The 21,936-nt window shown below is 40.0% G+C and overlaps 1 protein-coding gene across 4 annotated transcripts in view; it reads left to right on the forward strand.

Moving 5' to 3' along the window:
• Nucleotides 1–9,264, forward strand: part of PIAS2 (protein inhibitor of activated STAT 2) — a 99,953-nt gene extending 90,689 nt beyond the window's left edge. For 3 of the 4 annotated variants that reach the window (XM_047086165.1, XM_047086168.1, XM_047086169.1), the window contains exon 14: nt 1,779–9,264. In XM_047086165.1, the coding sequence (XP_046942121.1) occupies nt 1,779–1,961 (183 nt within the window). In that variant the 3' untranslated portion in view covers nt 1,962–9,264. The remainder of the gene's footprint in view (nt 1–1,778) is intronic. The other variant, XM_047086166.1, reaches the window with a different exon arrangement.
• The last annotated feature ends 12,672 nt before the right edge of the window (nt 9,265–21,936 follow it).

Consider the following 21,936-nt stretch of genomic DNA (forward strand, 5'->3'; position numbering starts at 1 on the left):
GCTTGAAATATTACTGAATCTTAAGAGAACCACCCTTCTAAAAAATGATCTTAGAACCCATAGGATTTTGATTTCATAGTGCTATTTGGCATCCTTAGTGTCAGGCTAACTTATTTGATAAGCCAGTAGAAGGGTAAGGTTGTGCCTTCCGTTTTCCTTAGAATCCTTAGATTTGTCCTCCTTTACCTCCATAGTACCCCCCTTAGGCCCTGTTACCTTTGTGCAGATACGTGCCAATACACGTGGTTAGATACACATGGTTAGAGGTAAAATGGCTGCACCCTGAGTATGACAAGAATTCGTAGAGCCTATTGATAGCAGAACTGTGGTATCTAGCGTTCATCTTATAAATGAAGAGAATACCTTTTTACTACTAGACAGTCAAAAACTGCCTGAGAGGAAGTAGAAATAAAATGTAAGTTTCTGGGCTTTTTTCCAGAAGATTTAGCGGAAAATCAGAATTGATTCAATTTTAAAGAAGTTTAATGCCTTAGAAGTCTACTCTCTTTAGAGCACCCGAAACGCTCTCCCCCCTTAACCAGAATCCCTTTGATCTCTTTGTGTATGACATTTATTTTATGGATGAACCAAGACCGTTACCCATGCTAAACACTGAACTACTTTTTCTGTCAGGTGGCCTACATTTCGGTCGTTGCTCTTCCACTGATTGGCAGCATGAGCCTGGGGCTGTCGTTGCCATTTTAAGATTTTTTGGAAGATCGTGTAGTGAAAAAAACTTCAGTTTTAAGTTACTGTTTGGTAACTTAGTAGCTCTAATGATAGGCTGGAATACTTTATAGAATTGATACCATTGATTGAATATTCTTACTGATCTTTTTTCAAATAGTCAATCTGAACACAAATTTTTAGGACTCCTCCTCTTGTATATAACTGGTCCTCACTTATTTTACTAAAATCAGTCGGTGCTGCTGTTTCTCACATTAAATATTTTCGTGGCGGTATTTAGCTCTTGTCTCTCTACTCCTCTTGGACGATATTATAGTGTTAAAACTTCAGGTTTGAATTTGAGAGTCAGCGATCAAGATGGTAAGGAGACTTGAAATCGGAATTCTTGAAGGGAGGCAGTATCAAGCCCCACAAGGAAGATTATATCTCCTTTCAGATTTATCCCCAAATTTTGTGATTATGTGGGATAATTCTCTGTTCTGAGTATCCTGTGGTAGTTAGCTACTGTATGGTCTCTGTTTTAGAATGAATGCTCTCTTCCTGATTACACAGGTATCATTTCATGTATGTCTAAAGGATTCAAGTGGTACTGTTGAGTTGATCAGTCTTAAAATTCTTGCTAAAGAGCCTGATTGACACTAAATTTTAAAAGAATTATTGAATTTTGTACTAGCATTTTTGCTTAATGCCATTAGAAATAAATATTGTTAGCCTTTATGATGTGCTTTAAAGCTGGCATAAATGCATTTAGTGAGCAAATTCTTTTTGAGGTTAAGTATGAGTCATAATGGTGGGGCCAGTATTTACTATTAAATAATCTTAGTAGTTGTTGACATTTTGTACTTGGACCTGTATACTTGGTCTACAAATTCTGCAAGACTTGAGAGAATCAAAAATATGCTGCACTCACTAAACAGTAAAATAGCTAAAATCATACCACCTTCCATCCGAAGATGTGAAGTTTTGAGAAATTCTAAATCCCACTAGCATTTAAATATGTGGCTATCACTTATGCATATCTAACAATTTCTAGTCTCTTTATTTAAAACCAATGTAGCCTCTTCCTCATCGGCATCATTGTTTGTTTCAAGCAGTACTGTCCTCCTATGTTTTTGGATAGTCTCACCTCACCCTTAACAGCAAGCAGTACGTCTGTCACCACCACCAGCCCCCATGAAAGCAGTACTCATGTTAGTTCATCCAGCAGCAGGAGTGAGACAGGGGTCATAACCAGCAGTGGAAGTAACATTCCTGACATCATCTCATTGGACTAAAGGAGGACTCCCTCGATTCTAGGAATCATTCATCAAAACTGTTCTTTCTTGGATCTCTGGTCCGTGGAAGCTATTTTTTTTGTAACGGTTACTTTGCTATTTATTGAAACGTCAAATGGATTCTTTTGCTTTCTGAGATGAACGCAGATGACTACAGCAAGAACCAAATGACATGCAAGGATTTTTCTTACTCATGCTGTACTGAGCATCAGATACATTCGGCCATAACTGTATCTTCTCGAGAGATGGATTTCAGTTTCATGTGTTCCTGGATGGATTCTGCATACACATCGGTTAAAAATTTTTTTTGTTGTAATAAACAGCAATAAAATTATGTAAATATTCAAGTAAACTTTTTTCTAACTAAAAAGATGTAATCAGTGATTCTAAAATGACAGCAACTTCTGTTTAACCTGATGTGAAGGCAAGATACATGGAAGGAAGTCGTGTTTGCTGAATGAGTCCTTTCCACGGAGATTTGTTCCATTTCATTGAAGTAATGAAACCCTGATAAGTGGCCACAGCTTGGGTTCCTCTTTTCTTCCTGATATCAGCCATCAAAGAGAAATGGCCTGTGTTGTGTATTTTCCCTGGTTGTCATTTACACTTTGATGTTGTTTGCTAGCAATTGCAGAGGAAAGTTCTGGGACTTGGCTGCTCTTTATCAATGATAGTGCTAAAGAACGCTATGCAGATTCTGCCCTGACATAACGTGTGTTATTTTTGGTAATTGTACATGCTCATTCTAGAGATCTCTATAAAATTGGGCTTGCCTTCTCGAAAAAGAAATTCTATGCAGCCGTTGAATGTTGAGTGAAATGTTTTTGGAGTAACATGTGGCTAGAATGTTCATTAGAATTTTGTTCACACTGACCAGAAATATCGAGAGCTTTGAGGCAGCAGAAGACCAGATTGGGGGGCGGCAGGAATAACAAGAGTTTAATCTCTTCCTAGGAACTTCTTTGGCTCATTTATTTTATAGAATAATACACAAATACTTGTTGAACCTTTTCAGATTTTACTAACACTAAGAATGCAAATATGGTTTACGACCCTGGTTTTATTTCTCACCTATACAGTTTCAGTGTCTGTGATGATTTTCAAACGTAAAGAAAACACAAACAATAGCAAGGCATGGGGACTGCATCAGATTTCCTTTTACTTTTTTTTAAAAGGCAATCTTTCCTGATACCATGAAGGACAAACAGAATTAGAAATGTTTGAATTTGAGTAAGGAAGGTTTGGGGAGAGTGGCCTGTAGCCAGCCCACTTTGAAAACCACTCATTCAGAATGTGCTTGATTTTAAAAACCTCAGGAGACTGAGTTTTACCCTTAGAGAAACATTTCTATCCAAATTTTCTATTTCCCTTTGTTTCATTTGGCTTCCTAAATTTTTGAGGTCTCAAGGAATTAATACTTTATGTTTAGCTTTCTCTCCCTAGCTGTGTCTATTTGAAAAATAAAACCCTTTTTAAAAATGACTTAATCTAACTGATTTCTCAAACCAAAGTACCCAGATGAAGAGTCTCCCAATGTCAGTTAGACTAGGGACACAGTCGCATTACTTCAGGGCTGGTGTAACTCCCAGAAGCTGATTTGTCACTGCTTGGGTTTGTTTTGTTCTATTTTGTGGGTTTTTTGGTTTGTTTGTTTTTCTTTTTCTTTTTCTTTTTTTTTTTTTTCCTCTCAACACCACCTCAAGTTTTCAGGGCCACTGCTGTCTTTGTAAACAGACTTAATTTCATGTGATTTTCTTACATCATCCCCCCCCTTTGGCTACATCTTCCCTTTACTTAATGTGTTACCCCCTTTTGGAGAGCTGCTTCCCCATTAAAGCGTAGAAACAAAACCACGTCTCCCCGCCCGGGTTGCGCCATGGTGGCCATTTTACTTGCTTAGTCATCAGATCTCCAGTCCGTGTTACAATCTTTTGGTCCAGGTAGGGAATTTCTTCTAGTAAAATTTTCTGTTGCTGCTCGAAAGACAGACGCGATTTCTGTTCACTCTGTAATCAGATAGAAAACGTAACCCTGATTTGTGTGGTATAATTTGTTAATAAATAAATGATGTATATTTGTTACCATTTTGCTACCCTGTAGATTCTCAGACTCCCCCTCCCCCATTTAATCTACTACAGAGTTTTATAAGGTAAATGGAAATACTCGTAGAAGTTCATTTATGTACTTGGTTCTTGTAACCAATACCTCTGTGCTTTTATAGTTTTGCTTTGTTTCCTTTTCTACTATTTTATGTGAACAGTTTTAGTGTTCATTTTTGGTGCTTTACACTGAAATTACATACAAGATTTTAATTTATACAGGCAACTAATGTTTTTAAAAACACATTTTTAAGTTTATAATCTTAAGATTGGGCTTTTAGTATGTTATCTTTGAAGGTGAGTATTTTCTTTATGCTTTCGCTTATGACAACAGCATGATCCATTAAGCCATTACGGTTTCTTTTCGTTTTCATTTTTGTTTTTTTTTAGTATGGTCACCAAATACTTTTACTGAGACCCTGACTTTTCAGCAGTGTGTTTTGCTTGCCCAGATTTCTGCTTAACCAAGTGTAATACAGTTTCAGAGGACATTGTCTTAGCTGTCAGCCAACCAGTGATTATGTGGACTATCTTGTTTAAGGAAGGGAACTGCAGCTTCTAGTCTCCTCTTACAAACACTGAGGCAACCTATAGTTTTGGTCTTTATTCCTGTGTAGAAATGGGAAGGGCTTTTCTTGCCTTTGGTGACTCTTGACACTGTAATCAGTGCTGAATATAGCTTCACAGCTAAGCTCTGCTTACATTCACAAACTTTCTGGCCCTAAGGTGAGCCGCTTTAGGATTTTATGTCCATTTCTGCCCAGAAGGTAAAAATCCTTGGCACGTGTCATAGGATAATTAGATGGCCAAATGAAATAATAGAGCTAAATTCAGGTTATGTGGCACTTATCTTAGAACGTGCTTCAGGAAAGCTAGGATGAAAATACTATGATTAGGTGAGGGTTGTAACAGCGTAGGTAAGTGGAGCCATATAACTCTTGGTGTAAAACAAGTTTCTCTAGGGTAGAATCTTAAGGAGTTTGAAGGAAGGTTAAAATGTTGGGCTGTAGGTGGAATGGTATTCAACAGAGACTATTTTGACTTTGAGATTAGACCTTTCGGGCATTCTGCCTTCAGACCAGTCCTGGACACGTGTCACTTAGTAACCAAGTTTGTTTGTTTTTCTTCTGCTAATAAGCATTCATTAGTTACGTTTTGTCTTTTTCAGTAAATTTAATTCTTACAAACCATTAGTTTAATTCTCAAATATGCTTTTTATTTCTCTCTAGCCCCTAATTGGTACAAAAGCACTTAACTATTTACTTTTTTTCCTCTTTTTTTTTTTTTAAGTAAACACTTGTTTTCCTAATTTTTTTTTCATTTTGAAAAATGCAGAACAGTGCGCCATTTAAACTTGGGTCTGATGTGTTTTGTGGCCCTGGATCCACGTGCTGTGGGAACTGTCATTAAGATCAGTGATTGCTGGCTTGGCCCGCTTCACCATCTTTTCTGCTGCAGTTCCACATGAATATGGTGAAACTTGGGGAAAACAATTTAAGAAGTTCTCTGCCATTTTTTGTTTTTGTTTTTGTTTTTAGTCTGATGCTTCTGTCAAATGAATGGTTTGTAGGCCCCTTTTTTTGTTATTAGGAGCCACACTCCCAATTCCTAGCAGAACAAATAAAGCTGTATAAAAATGCCCATTCTTCTTTAATCCTTGATTCAGTAATGTTTGTTTTTTTTTTTGTCTATGCCAGTAATACACACTCATTTTGGAAATTTTAGACAATACAGAAGGCTTATAAAGAAAAATAATAATTGCTTGTATTACATCACCCAAGAAAAAAAAGCCCTTTGATATTTTTGCATATTCTTGCCAGTCTCTTTGCTTCTTGTACATGTTTTTACATAGGTTTATTCATTCTCGGTATAATTTGTATCTTGGTTTTTTCCTCAGTCTACATGTCATTAAAAACTGTCAACTCTTATTAATTGCTTGATATTCCATTGTATGGATGTGCCATGATTTGTGTAACCTTTCCCCATGGGGCATTTTAGATTGCATCTCATAAAGTTACAGCAAATGTCTTTGTGCATAAATTATTTCCTTAGGGCGAATTACTAGAGGTGGAATTTCTGGGTCGAGGATATGAACGCTTTTGTAGTTCTTGACTCATGCCACTTTTCCAAATGATTTTACTGATTTGTCCTCCAACCATATGATATGAGAAGAACCCTTTAACCATATTTTTCAAGAATATGCACCGTTTACCTTAGTGCCGGCGTCCACACTATGACCCTCAACCCTCCCCACCCTGGTGAGCGGGGGCTGATTTGGAAATGGTTGGCAAAGATGTTCCCCGGCTGTGTCAGTTTCAACTACATCTACCTGACATGTTCCAGAAACACCTGCCTAAGATATCCAAGTAATTTTTCACATAGTTTTACTTGCCCTGTGAAAGTCCACTGTAAGACTGTATTTTCCATCCTAGTTAGAAAGTCTTGACGTTTTTTTTTAATAAAGCATTTGTGCCTAGGGCCAGCCCTTAGTAGCCAGCTTTCTTTTTTCCTTTCTGTAGGCTCCATTTTGGGTTTTCTGAGCTCCCCAAAGCCAGTAGGATCTCCTGAGCCCAAGGCAGTCCAAACCAAACTGGAAGAGTGGTAAGGCTAAACAATGAAAGCAGGGCCAAATTTTGCTTGTTTCACTTTGTGTTCTTTTGTGTTTCCAATGGCATCTTGGTGTTCTAAGGGCAGCTCTGGCGAAAGAAAAACATTGCTTCCTCAGATGTTCAAGGTGTGTTATTTTCTTGATTGGCATACCACATAATTTCCCAAACTGCTTTTTATTTCAGAATGGCTTTTAAAGCTTCCTTCGTCTTGTGTTCTCAAAGCTTAACTCTTAAGTGAAGAAGAATATTGTGTTATAAAATAGAATATGCCTCTTATTTTGGCCTTTGTCAAACTATTCAGATATTCAGTATGTTTTATAAGTGTTTATGGGATAGAGTAGAATAAAAGATCTGGTCCCAGGCTTCAAAGGGCTCGTAATCAACTTTTCAGAAATCAAGAATTCTTAACCTACGTTGTGCTAAGAATTTTACAAAAGTGTCTCATTCCTTACAATAGCCCTTCAAAGGAAAGAGGTATTGTCCACATTTAACAGATGAAGGACTAGATTTAGGAAAGTTTCTCAGTGGACTTGGAAGTCTTAAACGGACCTACGTCAAAAGCCCTCATTAAATGGAAGTGACATTAATCAGGCTATTTGAGAATCTAGACATAAGATCATGAGAACTGATTTTAGGTGATGGCCCCAGGAATATAGAAGGAGGACACTGGAGCCATTTCAAAGGAAGACTCAAGATTCAGTGTCGTGAATAGATACAGGAGTAGGGGCTGAGTCCGTTTCTCAAGCCTGGATAACCAGGGTAATGGTGCTGTTTACAGAGACAGGAGGCAGTTAGAATGGGCATAGTCGTTTAGGAAAGACCGTGAGTTTGATGGTAAGCATGAGATTTCAAAAGGGAAGGGTCCACGAAGCTCATGTTTGCTTTTCTGCAGTCTTTTTAAGATGTGCAGCCTTCCTTCGTCTGCCATTTCATCCACTTGCCTTCATTCTGTAGGTATTCTGGTCACTCCCAGTTGCCCATCAACCCTTTTTGCTAAACCATGCTCATGGCGTCTCAGCCTTTTCTTTGGATTTTTCCCTTCACTGCCTTGTCACCCATACCCTGCACCTCTCGTCAGTGTGGGCTGTGTTCACTCACATTCCACGTAACTTAAAGAGGTGGGTGGTTGCTGCCCTTTCTCTGTTACAGTTTCTAAATAATTTTTCCCAAGGCCTCTGACAAAAATATGCCCCATTTGTAGCCCATGCCAAGGTTATACTGTTAGTACTTCTACTCTTACCAAGGAACCTGATTGTGACCTTGGATTTGCTGAAGGCGTCGCTTCCTGACTCACCGTGTTTCTTGCCGTCTCTGACTTTGTAGTTAGTCTTCAACGTTTTGATGGATGATCCATTCAACAGTCTAGCCTGTAAGATTTTTGGTTACCTCCAGTTTCTTCCACTGAAATGTCCGGCCACTATCTCACCATCTCACCCCTTGTATTTTCTCTGTATTTCTTGTCTAAGGCTCCTCCTTCATTATTACAGCCACAAACATATCCTCAGACCCCTCCTTCAGGGTCATCTATTCATCCTTTGATTTGACATCGCATGTTCCTTTTGCCCATTCTTGTCAGTTATCACAAGTGTGACTACTCTCAAACCGCACCTGTGTCTGCAGATGACCTTACTTCCTGATGCGCTCAGAAGATTCAGTATGTCAGCACGATTTTGTCTCCATGTGTGCCCACTTTCATTCTCCTTCATTCCAGTCTGAGGATGAGGTGGGCCCAGTTCAGCCACATGGGCTTTTTGACTCTTGTCTCCTTTTGTCATCCTCAGGACCTTCCTCCATCACACTTCCTCTTTCCTGCCTGCCTTTCACCTCTCTACCGCTGCTTTTGGCCAACAAAATCTCAGTTATCCAATATTAGGTGGTATTGTTACATGCCAGGCATTATATCAGGTTCTCAGAACACAGGAGAGATCCCCTTCACCAAAGCTGCGCTTGAGTAGAGTGAAGATGAGTGAAGTAGGGAGATTACAGTGCAGTGGTACAAGGCAAAATACAGGGTGCTGCAGTAGTGTGTAGACGGGGCCACGAATTGATTTCATGGCCGTGTCGCACAAGTAGGACCATGGGAGTGGAGGAGCTGTCAAGACGATGGCAAATGTTCAGAATAGCTGGACGTCTGCTAAGGAGTATTAGGAATGCAAGAAATCGTGAAGGGTCCTGTAAAGACGTGCGAAGGGTGGAGGTGTTCTCACGGTCATTAACAGCAGCGTTCGTTGAGTTTGGTACGATGGTCTCCATTTTACAAGTGTGCGAACACATTGTGAGAGGCTGAGTGACTTGCCTGTGGCCCCCTCGTGAGTGGGGAGGTGGGCTTCAAGTCCAGCTTCTGCCACCCCAGGCCGTCCGTGGTCGTTCTGCCTAAACAGTACGTATTTCCTAACACATCACCCCATTTATAATTCTACATGGCACTTGCCGTAACCTGTGCTTATTTTACGTGTTGGTTCACTGTGTGTTGTCTGTTTCCCTTACTAGATTGTAAGCTCCGTGAGGGCAGGGGTGATCTCCTTTCACTTGCATCCCAGAGCCTAACAAGGTGTGTGGTGCAAAGTAGGTGCTCAATAAATATTCGTAAATGAAGAAATGGTGGGTAACCGTTTGTATTTGACTTGTGCGGACTGGAACTGATTTAATACGCAAGCAGCAGACGTTCACCAAGAGAGGAAGACAAGAGAAGGTACACATTTGGGGCAGAAGGTGGAGGTGACAGGTGCTTGGGATTTGGGAGGAAGTCAGTGCAGTGACCTAGACTCCAGAATCTTACAGGGAAGAGCCCTGGGAATGGGGAACTGGTAGGGCAGTGCACACTGAGGATATGTGTGCAGACACAGCCTCCTGTGTGTATATACAACTGCGGAAATTCTGTGTGTAATCTATGTACTTAGGACCACTCATCCCAGTCAGGTACACTGCACTGAGTTACACAGTACAATCATAGATGTAATTCTGGTTTATCAGCTATAGTCTCTGAAGGCCAACAACGACCCAAGTCATCACGGGACTCTGTACTTTGGAATTGGAACAAGAATCAGTTAATGTCAGTTGCAGATGTCTCTGGAAGTCATGCCCACATGCCATTAGATGAGCAATAGGTGTATCCTAAAACACACTGGTAGTACTGAAACCACAGAGGTGTAAGAGCCCAACCAGAGAAGTCAGTGAGAGAAGTTCTAGAAAAGGAACACAAGGAGATTGAGAAGAAGCACCTGTGGTAGAAAGGAAATCGGGAATGATACCAGAGAGCCCAAAACCATAGAGTATTTCAAGAAGAGAGTAGTCGGTGGAGTTAATAGCTCCTATAATGTAAAAAGTATCCATTAAAAAAAAATGAATTTCAGAAACACCGTGTTTGATTGAATCTATACTTAATTGATTGTAACGGCTTCATGTAAACAAAAACCGAATTAAACTATGCCCCCTTGCTTTCAATCCCATTGACTTTAGTAAGATGTAGCCTCGTACAATGTGGGGGAGGAGTGAATATGCATCTATTTTAGAATTTAAGAGTTATGATAATCTCTCTTTCCCTGGTTTTCTCAACCAGACCATATCTACCAATTTCACCAAGAACAATTTCAGCGGCACGATGAGGGTAAATCTAGGTTGCAGTGGGGTGAGGACTGCAAAGTACAGACATGAAGTGTGCAAGTATAGATAACGCAGCTGGCTCTGATTCAGGGTGAGGCTCTAGCAACAGAAACGTGTATGGTTGAGGGAATCTTTTTTTTAAGATGGGAAAAACTTGAGTCTCCTGTTTAAGTGCTAACTGGACAGTGGGATGCAGTCCGTAGAGAGGGAGAGGTGAATGTGGGTGGTGCAGTAGGGGTTGGCCAAGATCATTGGTACATCTAGATTCTTAAGCAAGAGGGAGAAGTTGGGATCCCTATCAGAGGCATATGAGGGATGGGTATGCACACAGGTGTGTCAGTTGGATAGCAGAGAGTTTGAAGTTTTCATCTAATGGTTTTGCTTTTATGTTTTTGAGAACCAAGAGATACAAGGACAATAGAGATCGAAATAACAAGTGTTAGCAAGGCTGTGGAGAAAAGGGAACTTCTGTGCACTGTTCATGGGAATGTAAATTGGCACAGCCACTATGGAAAACATTATGGAGGATCTTCAAAAAATCAAAAATAAGACCATACGATCCAGCAATTCCACTTGTGGGTATTTGCTTGAAGAAAATGAGAACACGGATTCAAAAAGATATATGCGCATCTATGTTTGTTGTAGCATTATTTATAATAGCCAAGATATGGAAGCAGCCTAAGTGACTTTCAACAGATAGATTTAATAGATGTATGGATAAAGTGTGTACATACACACACACACACACACACACGACAATATTATGCAGCCATAAAAATTATAAAATCTTACATTTGCAGCAACATGGAAGGTCCTAGAAGGTATTATACTAAGTGAAAGAAGAGAAGGAAAAATACCATATGATTTCACATGTGGGATCTAAAAAACCAAAAAACAAACAAATACAACAAACTGGTGGTTGCCAGAGGGGAGGGTGTGCCGGCATGGACGATACAGTTGAGGAGGATTAAGAAGCACAAAGTTCCAGTTACAAGTTAGGGATGAAAAATACAGCACAGGGAATATAAGCAGTAATATTGTAACAATTTTATATAGTGACAAATGGTAACTATAATGGACAATAGACTTGGCAATGGCATACATTTTTCTGTAGGACTTTTCAGCAGTGCTCATTGGTAAAGTCTATTATTCAGGGTTGGGTTTTGGTAAAGTTCGTGCAACAGAAGAATGACAGGAATAACATCTTGAGGGAGCTGGCAAGTAGTTGACACAATGAAAGCTCAGCTGCCATCACACTCCTGAAATTATTCTTACTGAAGTCAAAACGTGCATGTAATCGTCAAAGTTGGACTTGACTTGTCAACATCTGCATTTGACACAGTCCCTTCCGTTCCTTGGTTTTTGTGACAACACAACTCTTATTTCTGACTTTTTCAGGAACTCCTCCTCTTCTCTCTGCCCTGGAAATGCAAATGTAGCTGTGACCTTGCTTGGTTGACTGCTTTTCCCAGCCACTTGACCCACATTCCTTGTTACACTCAACTACTCCACTAGAATGTAATTTTCACGAGGGCTAGAATCTTTGGTTTTTTTTAACCACACTATTGCAAGTGCCTAGAATAGTTTTCCTTTCAACCCATACCATTACCTTTGAAGTGAGTTTCTTGTAGGTAGCGGACGGTTTGTTTTATGGTAGAACGTTTATTGAGACATAATTCACATATAGTTGTAGTTTGCAAGGGCTGCTGTGAAAATGTTCCACAAATGGGGAGACTTAAACAACGGAAACGTATTTTCTCATGATGTGGAGGCCGTAAGTCTGAAGTCAGGGTGTCTGGAGGGTTGGCCCTCTCTAAGGGCTCTGAGGAGGATCTACTCCAGGTCTCTCTCTGGCTTATTGGTGGCCGTCTTCACCCTATGTCACCTCACATTGTCTCCCCTCCATGCCTAAGGACACTATTTATATTGGATTAGGGCCCACATTAATGGCCTCATTTTAACTTGATTACTTGTAAAGATTCTATCTCCAAATAAGGCCCCATTTTGAGGTACTGAGGGTCAGGACTCCAGCATAACTTTTTTTGTGGGGGACACAATTCAACACATAGCCCACACAGTTCACTCATTCCAAGTGTACAACTCATTGGTTTTTGTTAAATTCACAGAGTTGTGTGACCACACCTTTTTACAACTTTATCATCGCCCCCAAAAGGAACTCTTTGCCCATTAGCAATCACCCATCCCGGGGTGAGAGAAGAAGTCTAGGCTTTCCACTTGACCTCTGCTGATGGGTAGTGATGGAACCTGAAGTTTTTCCTGTGGTGTTTGACTGGAGTGATTAGTGTCTAAATTATGATTTAAAAACAACCAGACAGGGGCGCCTGGGTGGCGCAGTCGGTTAAGCGTCCGACTTCAGCCAGGTCACGATCTTGCGGTCCGTGAGTTCGAGCCCCGCGTCGGGCTCTGGGCTGACGGCTCAGAGCCTGGAGCCTGTTTCCGATTCTGTGTCTCCCTCTCTCTCTGCCCCTCCCCCGTTCATGCTCTGTCTCTCTCTGTCCCCAAAAAATAAATAAACGTTGAAAAAAAAAAATTAAAAAAAAAAAAAAACAAAAAAAAAAAACAACCAGACAAAAACTAAGATGTCAGAATGTTTTGTTTTCTCAAAAGTCCATACAGCGGGCACCTGGGTGGCTTAGTCAGTTGAGCATCCGACTCTTGATTTCTGCTCGGGTCATGATCTCATGGTCACGGTCGGGGAATTGAGCCCCGCGTTAGTCTCTGCGCTGAGCATGGAGCCTGCTTGAGATTCTCTCTCTCGCTCCCCCCTCCCCCGACCCTCTCTAACAATAACAAAAGGCCATACAGCAAGTGTTGGCTAATAGAAATCTCTAAGGAAAGAGCTTCAACAAATTGCTAGAACTACTATACATTATTAAAGAGTTAACAGTGGTTAATCTCAGGTTGTGTGGAATGATTCTGTCAATCTGTTGTTCATATGGCATTTCATTGTCTTTTGCAAAGTTCTTGAATTTCAGCGTCCCCCATGTTAATCACAGATTCTGGATAGATAGGTAGCCTTGGTCGTGGTTTCGTCATCCCTCCCCTCCTCCCTGGGAGCCATGGCGGAACGATATCAGAGAAGGATTTCACAGGTGGGGAAGCAGGAGAGAGCGGGATGTGTGTATCTCTTCTGAATACAAAAATAATAGTCCTTGTAAAAGAAAGACCTGAAATTATGATGAAATGGATGTTTCACCCAGAAAAAAATTACATTTTTAGTCTCGCATTTGTTTTCTTTCAATTTGCTGCCAATCCGTTAACATGAAAGCTTCATTAATAGACGTTTCAAGGGATGATAATTGTTTGAGATTTGATTGTTTCTTAAATCACATGCCTGTACCTCTCAGGGGAGAAAGGACAAAAAGTCTAGCAAAAGCTCTGGCCACTGGATTTAGTGATGTGGAAGGCATCAGGGACCCTGACAAAGGCAGTTTCAGTAGAGTGGTAAGAACAAGAGCCTACTGGAGGGGTTCACGAGGCAGTGGAGGAGAGGAAGTGAAGTCAGTGATTACTGGCCACTTCGGTAAGAGCCTGGCAATCATTTAAAAAAAAATTTTTTTTTAATGTTTATTTATTTTTGAGAGAAAGAGAGCGCGAGGGGGAGAAGGACAGAGAGAGAGGGAGACACAGAATCGGAAGCAGGCTCCAGGCTATGAGCTGTCAGCACAGAGCCTGATGCAGGGCTTGAACTCACAAACCATGAGATCATGACCTGAGCGAAGTCGGACGCTCAACCGACTGAGCCACCCAGGCATCCCAAGAGTCCAGCAATCTTTAATGCTGAGGTATATTCATAGAAGGGGTCTGAGGATGGGGAGAAAGGCAATATTATTAAAGAAGAGGATGTGAAGGAACTGAGAGGCCAGGGTTGGAAGGGCCATCCATGCAGATACTGAGGTCACCAAGAAATACAACAGGCACGGCGTGGGACAGAGGGACTGAGCCACTCAGCCAGGGGCTGGCTTCAGGGAGTGAGGTAAGTGACCTGTAGATCTGTAGATGACTCTGCACCAGGGAGGGGTGGTATAATCCCACGGTGGGAGCTGGCGATTTTCAGGGAGGGGAAAGGGAGAATCATCTGGATGCAGTAATTGGTCTTTCCACTGGGAGGAGTAAGAGAAGGTACATCCATCCACTCAAGAGTATTGCAGGATAAGTAAGGTCCTTAGGGGAGAGACAGGGTTCTACTAGATCAAGACATTGAAGGGAAATTTCGGATAATGCATGATAATTTAGGGGATTTTGCTGATGATGGATGGACCCTGAATTGCAGAGTGCCCAAGGGGAGGGGACGGAGGATCGAGAAGTAATGGCAGATGTTATTGGGGCATGTTCCGTGTCTTAATGGGATGACAGTCTAGGTGGATGTGGGATTCTCTGGCTTCCTGTGATGACATTCACAGAGATGTGGGCATGATGACATGTTTCCTGATGGTGTCTGGTGTAGGTTTTTTGTTTTTTTTTTTTTAAGTAGCAACTTTATTCAGATACAATTCACACACCATACAGTTTACCCAATTAAAGCGTACAACATTGGTTTCCAGTATATTCACAGAATTGTGTGACCGTCAATTTTTGAACATTATTCTCACCCCACAAAAGTAACTCCATGCCTATTAGCAATCGGCCACCCTCATTTTCCGATCCATTACACCAGCACTAGGCAACCACTAATCTACTTTCTGTCTATATGTTTGCCTATTCTGGACATCAAATCTGTGGCCTTTGTGATTGACTTCTTTCAGTTAGCCCCAAATGTAAAAATTCATCCATGTTGTAACACGTCCTACTTCATTCCTTTTTATGACTGAATAATGTTCCATTGTATAGATGTGCCATACTATGTTTATCCATCCACCAGTTGATCGACATTTGGGTTATTCCTGTCTTTTGGCTATTATGAATAATGGTACTATGAATATTCGTGTACAAGTGTTAATGTGGACATGTTTTGTTTCTCTTAGGTGTATACCCAGGAGTGGAATTGCTGGGTCGTATAGTAACTCCATGTTTAACATTTTGACTGTTTTCCAAAGTGGCTGCACCATTTTAAATTCCCCCCCGACAAAGAAATCAGGGCTCTGATTTCTTCATACCCTCACTAACATCTGTTTTTTGTTTATTATTATTTTTTTATTTATAGTCTTCCTAGTGGGCTTGACGTGTTACCTATTATGGTTTTGATTTACATTTCTCTAATGATGTTGATCATCTTTTCACATGCTCGGGGGTTATTTGTATATCTTCTTTGGAGAAGTGTCTGTACAGATCCTTTGCCCATTTTTAAACAAAAATGAGCACGCTTTGCTCCCCCATTTATCCCTCTCCCCCACCCTCATCCTTGGCAACCACTGATCTTTTTTACTGTCTCCATAGGTTGCCTTTTTCAGAATGTCATATTGTTTTGGATCATTCAGTACGTACACTTTTTAGATTGGCTTCTTTCACTTAGTAACAAGCATATAGGGTTCCTCTGCTTGATGGTAAGAGTATGTCAGGTTTCATAAGCAACTGTCAAACTGCCTTCCAAAGTGGCTGTACCATTTTACATTCCCGCCAGCGATGAACTTGAGTCCCTGTGTTTTCTACGTCTTTGTCAGTATTTGACACTGTCAGTGTTTTGGATTTTAGCCATTTTAATAGCTATATAGCAGTATCTCATTGTTTTAATTCCCTAGTGATGTGTGATGTTAAGTATCATCTCATATGCTTATTTGCCATCTGTATATCTTCTTTGGTGAGATGTCAGTTCAGATCTTTTGCCCATGTTTTAATTGGGTTGTTCATTTTCTTACTATTGAGTATTAAGAGTTTGTTTTAGAAATCAGTCCTTTATCAAATACATGCTTTGCAAATATCTTTCCCCAGTCTGTGGCTTGTCTTCTTATTCTGTTTACAGTGTTTTTTGGCAGAGCAGAAGTTTTTAATTTTAATGAAGTCCAATGTAGCAATTTTCTTTTTTCTCTCATGGATCATAGTTTTCATGTTGTATCTAAAAAATCATTGTGACCAATCCAACATCATCCAGATCTTCTCCTGTTATCGTCTAGAAGTTTTATACCTCGTGTTTTATATTTAGGTCTGTGATTCATTTTGAGTGAACTTTTGCAAAGGGTGTAAAGCTATGTCTGGGTGTTCGTTTTGTTTTGTTTGTTTCATGTGGATGTCTGTTCTACTACCATGTATTGAAAAGATTATCCTTTCTCTGTTGACTTTCCTTTGCTCCTTTGCAAAGGAGCAGTTGACTGTATTTGTGTGGGTCTGTATCTAGGCTCCTTATTCTCTTCCGTTGATCTATTTGCCTGTTCTTTGGCCAATACCACACTGTCTTGAGTACTGTGGATTTGTATTAGGTCTTGAAGTCGGATAGTGTCAGTCTTTGTTCTTCTCCTTCAATATTGTGTTGGTTATTCTGGGTCATCTGCCTCTATATAAACTTTAGAATCGATTTTTCAGTATCTACAACTTACTGGGATTTTGATTGTGATTGTGTTGAATGTATAGATAGATCAAGTTGGAAAGAACTGACGTCTTAACAATATTGAGTATTCACATAAATAGACATGGAATATCTATCCATATATTTATCTTCTTTTATTTCATGAGGGTTTTGTTGTTTTATTCACATAGATTTTATACATAATTGGTTAAATTTATACCTAAATAATTGTTTTCCTTTGGTGCTAATAGTATTGTGGTTTTTTTATTTCAAATTTCAATTATTCATTGTTGGTATATAAGAAAGCAATGGACTTTTGTATATTAACCTTGTAGCCTGGAACCTTCCTGTAATCACTTATTAGTTCCAGGAGGTTTTGGGTCCATTATTTTGGATTTTCTAAACAATCATGTCATCTGCAAACAAAGACAGTTTTATTTCTTCCTTCCCAATCTATATACCCCTTATTATCTTATTGCCTTAGCTGGTTCTTCCAGTATGCTACTGAATAGGAGTGGTAAGAGCTAACATCCTTGCCTTGAGTTTCTGATCACTAAGTATGATGTTAACTGTACATTTTTAGTAAATATTCTTCATCAAGTTGAGGAAGGCCTTCTCTATTCCTAGTTTGCTGAGCATTTTTATCATGAATGGGTCTTGGATTTAGTGAAATACTTTTTCTGCATCTATGGATGTGACCATGTGTTTGTCTTCTTTAGCCTGTTGATGTGATGGATTACATTAATTGATTGTTTTAAGTTTATTTTATTTTTGAGAGAGAGAGAGAGAGACAGAGTGTGAGTGGGGGAGGGGCCGAGAGAGAGGGAGACACAGAATCTGAAGCAGGCTCCAGGCTCTAAGCTGTCAGCACAGAGCCCGATGTGGGGCTCGAACTCATGAACTATGAGATTATGACCTGAGCCAAAGTTGGAAGTTTAACCGACTGAGCCACTCAGGTGCCCCATTAATTGATCTTATTTATTTATTTATTTTCTCTTTTCTTTTTAATGTTTGTTTATCTTTGAGAGAGAGACAGAGTGCAAGCAGGGGAAGGGCAGAGAGAGAGGGAGACACAGAATCCAAAGCAGGATCCGGGCTCTGAGCTGTCAGCACAGAGCCCGATGCGGGGCTCAAACCCACAAGCCAGGAGATAATGACCTGAGCTGGAGCTGGACGCTTAACTGACTGAGCCACCCAGGCACCACCACCCCCCCGTTAATTGATTTTTTTAATGTTGAAGTAGCCTTGCATACCTCAATAAATCCCAGTTGGTCATCGTGGATAATTCTTTTTATACATTGTTGGACTTGATTGGCTAATACGGAAGCATCATTCATTCCAGAAACATGCTTGTAATCCAAAGCACTTGTATATCAAAGCAAATTTCAAGAACCAGTGGCTTAGTTGTGATCATATGACGTTTGGCATCACATACTACTCATGTTGCAAGACATCGATCATTTATCAAATTTTAAAATACTACAAATGTCTGCTCGTCTTGTGGAACACTTGCAGAACAATTTACTAACAATCCAAGATTTTAGTGTATTTTGTTGAGGGTTTTTACAGCTAGGCTCATGAGAGAGATTGGTCTGTAGTTTTCTTGTAATATCTTTGCCTGCTTTTGGTATTAGGGTAATGCTGGCCTGCTAGAATTAGTTAGGAAGTACTCCCTCTGCTTCTGTTTTTTGATGAATTTATAGACAATTGGTATCATTTCTTATTTAAGTGTTTGGTGGAATTCTGTGAACCCATCTGGGCCTGGTGCTTTCAGTTTTGGAAGCTGAATGATTATTGACTCAGTTTCTTTCATAGATATAGGCTTAGCATCCAGACTATTTATTTCTCCTTGTGTGAATTTTGGTAGTTTATATTTTTAATTATATATATTTTATTTTAAAGTTTATTGGCTCATTTCATCTAGGTTATCAAATTTGTGGGCATGGAATTGTGCATAGTGCTCCTTTATTATCCTTTTTTAAAAAGTTTTTTAGATATTTATTTATTTTTGAGAGAGAGAGATAGAAAATGAGCAGGGGAGGTGCAGAGAGAGAAGTAGACACAGAATCTGAAACAGGCTCCAGGCTCCAAGCTGTCAGCACAGAGCCCAACACAGAGCTCGAACCGACGACCCCACGAATCATGACCTGAGCTGAAGTCAGTTGCTTAACAGACTGAGCCACCCAGGCACCCCTCCTTTATTATCCTTTTAATGTCCATGGTATCAGAAATGGCTTCCTTTCTGATATCAGTTATTTGTATCTTCTGCCTTTTTTTCTTAATTAGCCTGACTATGGGTTTATCAGTTTTACCGATGGGGGGGAGGGAGTGGTTCATTGGTTTTCTCCACTGATTTCCTGTTTTTAATTGCATTGATTTCTTCGCTAATTTTTATTATTTCTTCCAGTTTCTTTGGATGTAATTTGTTCCTCTTTTTCTAGTTTTCTAGAGTGGAAGCTCAGATGATTGATTTTAGATATTTCTTCTTTTCTAATGTGTACATCCATTGGTATAAATTTTACCCTACACAGTGCTATTTGCTACATCCCATAAATTTTGATACGTTGTACTTTCATTTTCATTTATTTAAAAATATTTTAAAATTTCTCTTGAAATTTTTGGCTCATGTGTTATTTAGAAGTGTGCTATCTAATCTCCAAGCATTTGGGGCGGGATGGCAGGTTCTGCTTACTCTGTTATTGATTTCTGATTTAATTCTCTTGTGGTCTGAGAGTATACTATATGTTTTCTGCTCTTTTAAGCTTGTAAAGGTATGTTTTCTGGCCCAGAGGTGGTCAGTCTTGATGAATTTCTGTGTGAGCTTGAGAAGAATGTGTGTTCCGCTGTTGGCGGATGAGGTAGTCTGTCGCTGTCACTTCGATCTGGTTGATGGTGCCGTGCAGTTCCTTACATCCTAAGTGATTTTGTGCTGTTGGATCTGCCCATTCCTGATAGGTGTTGACATTTCCAACTGTGTGGTGAATGTATCTGTTTCTCCTTGAAATTCGATCTGGTTTTGCCTGAAATATTTTGACTATTGAGTGCACACACATTAAGGACTGCTGTGTCGAATGGAAGAATTGACTCTGTTATCATATAATGCCCCTCTTTATCCCTGATAGCTTTCCTCGTTATGACCTCTGCTTTCTCCGAAGTTAATAGAGCTATTCTAGCTATCTTTGGTTAGTGTTAGCATGGTACGTCTTTCTCCATCCCTTTACTTTTTATTAGCTGTGTCTTTACATTTAAAGTAGGTTTCTGGGGACACCTGGGTGGGTCAGTCGGTTAAGTGTCAGACTCTTAGTTTCGATCTGGTTGTGACCTTGCAGTTTCGTGAGTCTGGGTCCCGTGTCAGGCTCTGCACTGGCAGCGCTGAGCCTGCTTGGGGTCCTCTCTCTCTCCATCTCTCTCCCTCTCTCTCTCTCTCTGCCCCTCCCCTACTTGTGCTGTGTCTGTCTCTCTCAAATAAATAAACTTAAAAAAATAAATAAAGTGGGTTTCTGGTAGACAGCATAGTTTGATTTTTTTTTTTTTTGATCCACTCTGACAGTCTCTGCTTTTAATTGGTCTATTTACACCATTGACATTTAAAGTGATTTTTGATGTAGGTGGGTTAATATGTGCCGTATTTTTCCTTGTTCTCTGTTGCCTATGTTATTTGGTGTTTCCCCCCTCTTTTTGTGCATTTTATATTCCATTTTTTTCTTTGCAGGATGTCAATTTTATTTTTGAAAAAAATTTTTTTTTAAGTGGTTGCCCTTGAGTTTGCAAGATCCATTTACAACTAAGCCCTGTTCTCTGTCAGGTAACACTATACTGCTACATGGGTAATATAAGTGTCTTATACAGAGTGTCCCCAATTCCTCCCTTCATCTCTTATGACACTGCTGTCCTGAGGTGCCTGGGCTCAGCCGGTTGAGTGTCCAACTCTTGATTTTGGTTCAGGTCATGATTTCCTGGTTCATGAGTTCAAGCCCTGTGTTGGGCTCCATGTTGACAGTGCGGGGCCTGCTTGGGATTCTCTCTCTCTCCTCTCCTCTCTCTCTCTGCCCCTCCCCCCACTCACTCACTCTCTCTTTTTCTCTCTCTCTCTCTCAAAATAAACTTTTTAAAAAAAGTGATACTGCTATCCTTCACTGAATTTACCCACAGCTATAATCACTGAATATTTTGTTGCTGTCATTATTTTGAACAAACTGTTCAAATAAGAATAAGAAAAATAAAAGCTTTTTTTTACTTTCATGTTATTCTTCCTCTAATGCTTTTCCTTTCTTTAAGCAGATCCGAGTTCCTGACCGACATCATTTTCCTTCTTTCTGAAGAATTTCATTTAACCTCTCTTGCTAGACAAGGCTATGGTTAACAAATACCCTTTATTTTTGCTTATCTGAGACAGTCTTTATTTTGCCTTCACTTTTGAAGGATAATTTTGCTAGGGAGATAATGCTGGGATGGTAGGTTTGTTTTCTCCCACCACTTTAAATATTTCACTCCACTCTCTTTCTGCTTACACGGTTTCCGAAGAGAAGTCCAATGTAATTCTTATCATGGCTCCTCTATAGGTAAGATGTTTTCTCCCTTTGGCTTCTTGCAAGATTTTCTGTCTTTTTGATTTCCTGCACTTTGAATATAATATGCTTGGTGTGGATTTTCTAAATATTTATCCTGCTTGGTGTTCTCAGAGCTTCCTGAATCCGTGGTTTGGTGTCTCATTAATTTTGGGAAATTCTCTGTGATTATTGTTTCAAATAGTACTTTGGTTCTCTTCTCTTTTTCTTTACCTCTGGTATTCCCATCAAGTATATGTATCCCTTTATAGCTATGTCACAGTTCTTGGGTATTCTGTTCTTTTTTTTTTTTTCCCCATTTCAGTTTTGGAGGTTTAAAAAAAATTTTTTTTAACGTTTATTTTTGCGAGAGACCACTAGTGGAGAAGGGGCAGAGAGAGAGGGAGACAGAGAATCCCAAGCAGGCTCCGAGCTGGCAGCACAGAGCCCAATGCAGGGCTCGAACCCACGAACCGTGAGATCATGACCTGAGCTGAAGTCTCACACTTAACCAACTGAGCCACCCAGGTGCCCCTGGCAGTTTTTACTAACATTTCTTCGAGGTTACTGGCTCTTTACTCAGCCATGTCCAGTCTGTTGATGAGCCCATCAAAGGCATGATTTTTGTGACAGTTTTTCATTTCTAGAATTTATTTT

The sequence above is a fragment of the Lynx rufus genome, unplaced genomic scaffold (assembly GCF_022079265.1).
Source record: "Lynx rufus isolate CCGP_SWC_20201006 ecotype Redwood Valley unplaced genomic scaffold, mLynRuf1.p SCAF_20, whole genome shotgun sequence".
NCBI lineage: Eukaryota > Metazoa > Chordata > Mammalia > Carnivora > Felidae > Lynx > Lynx rufus.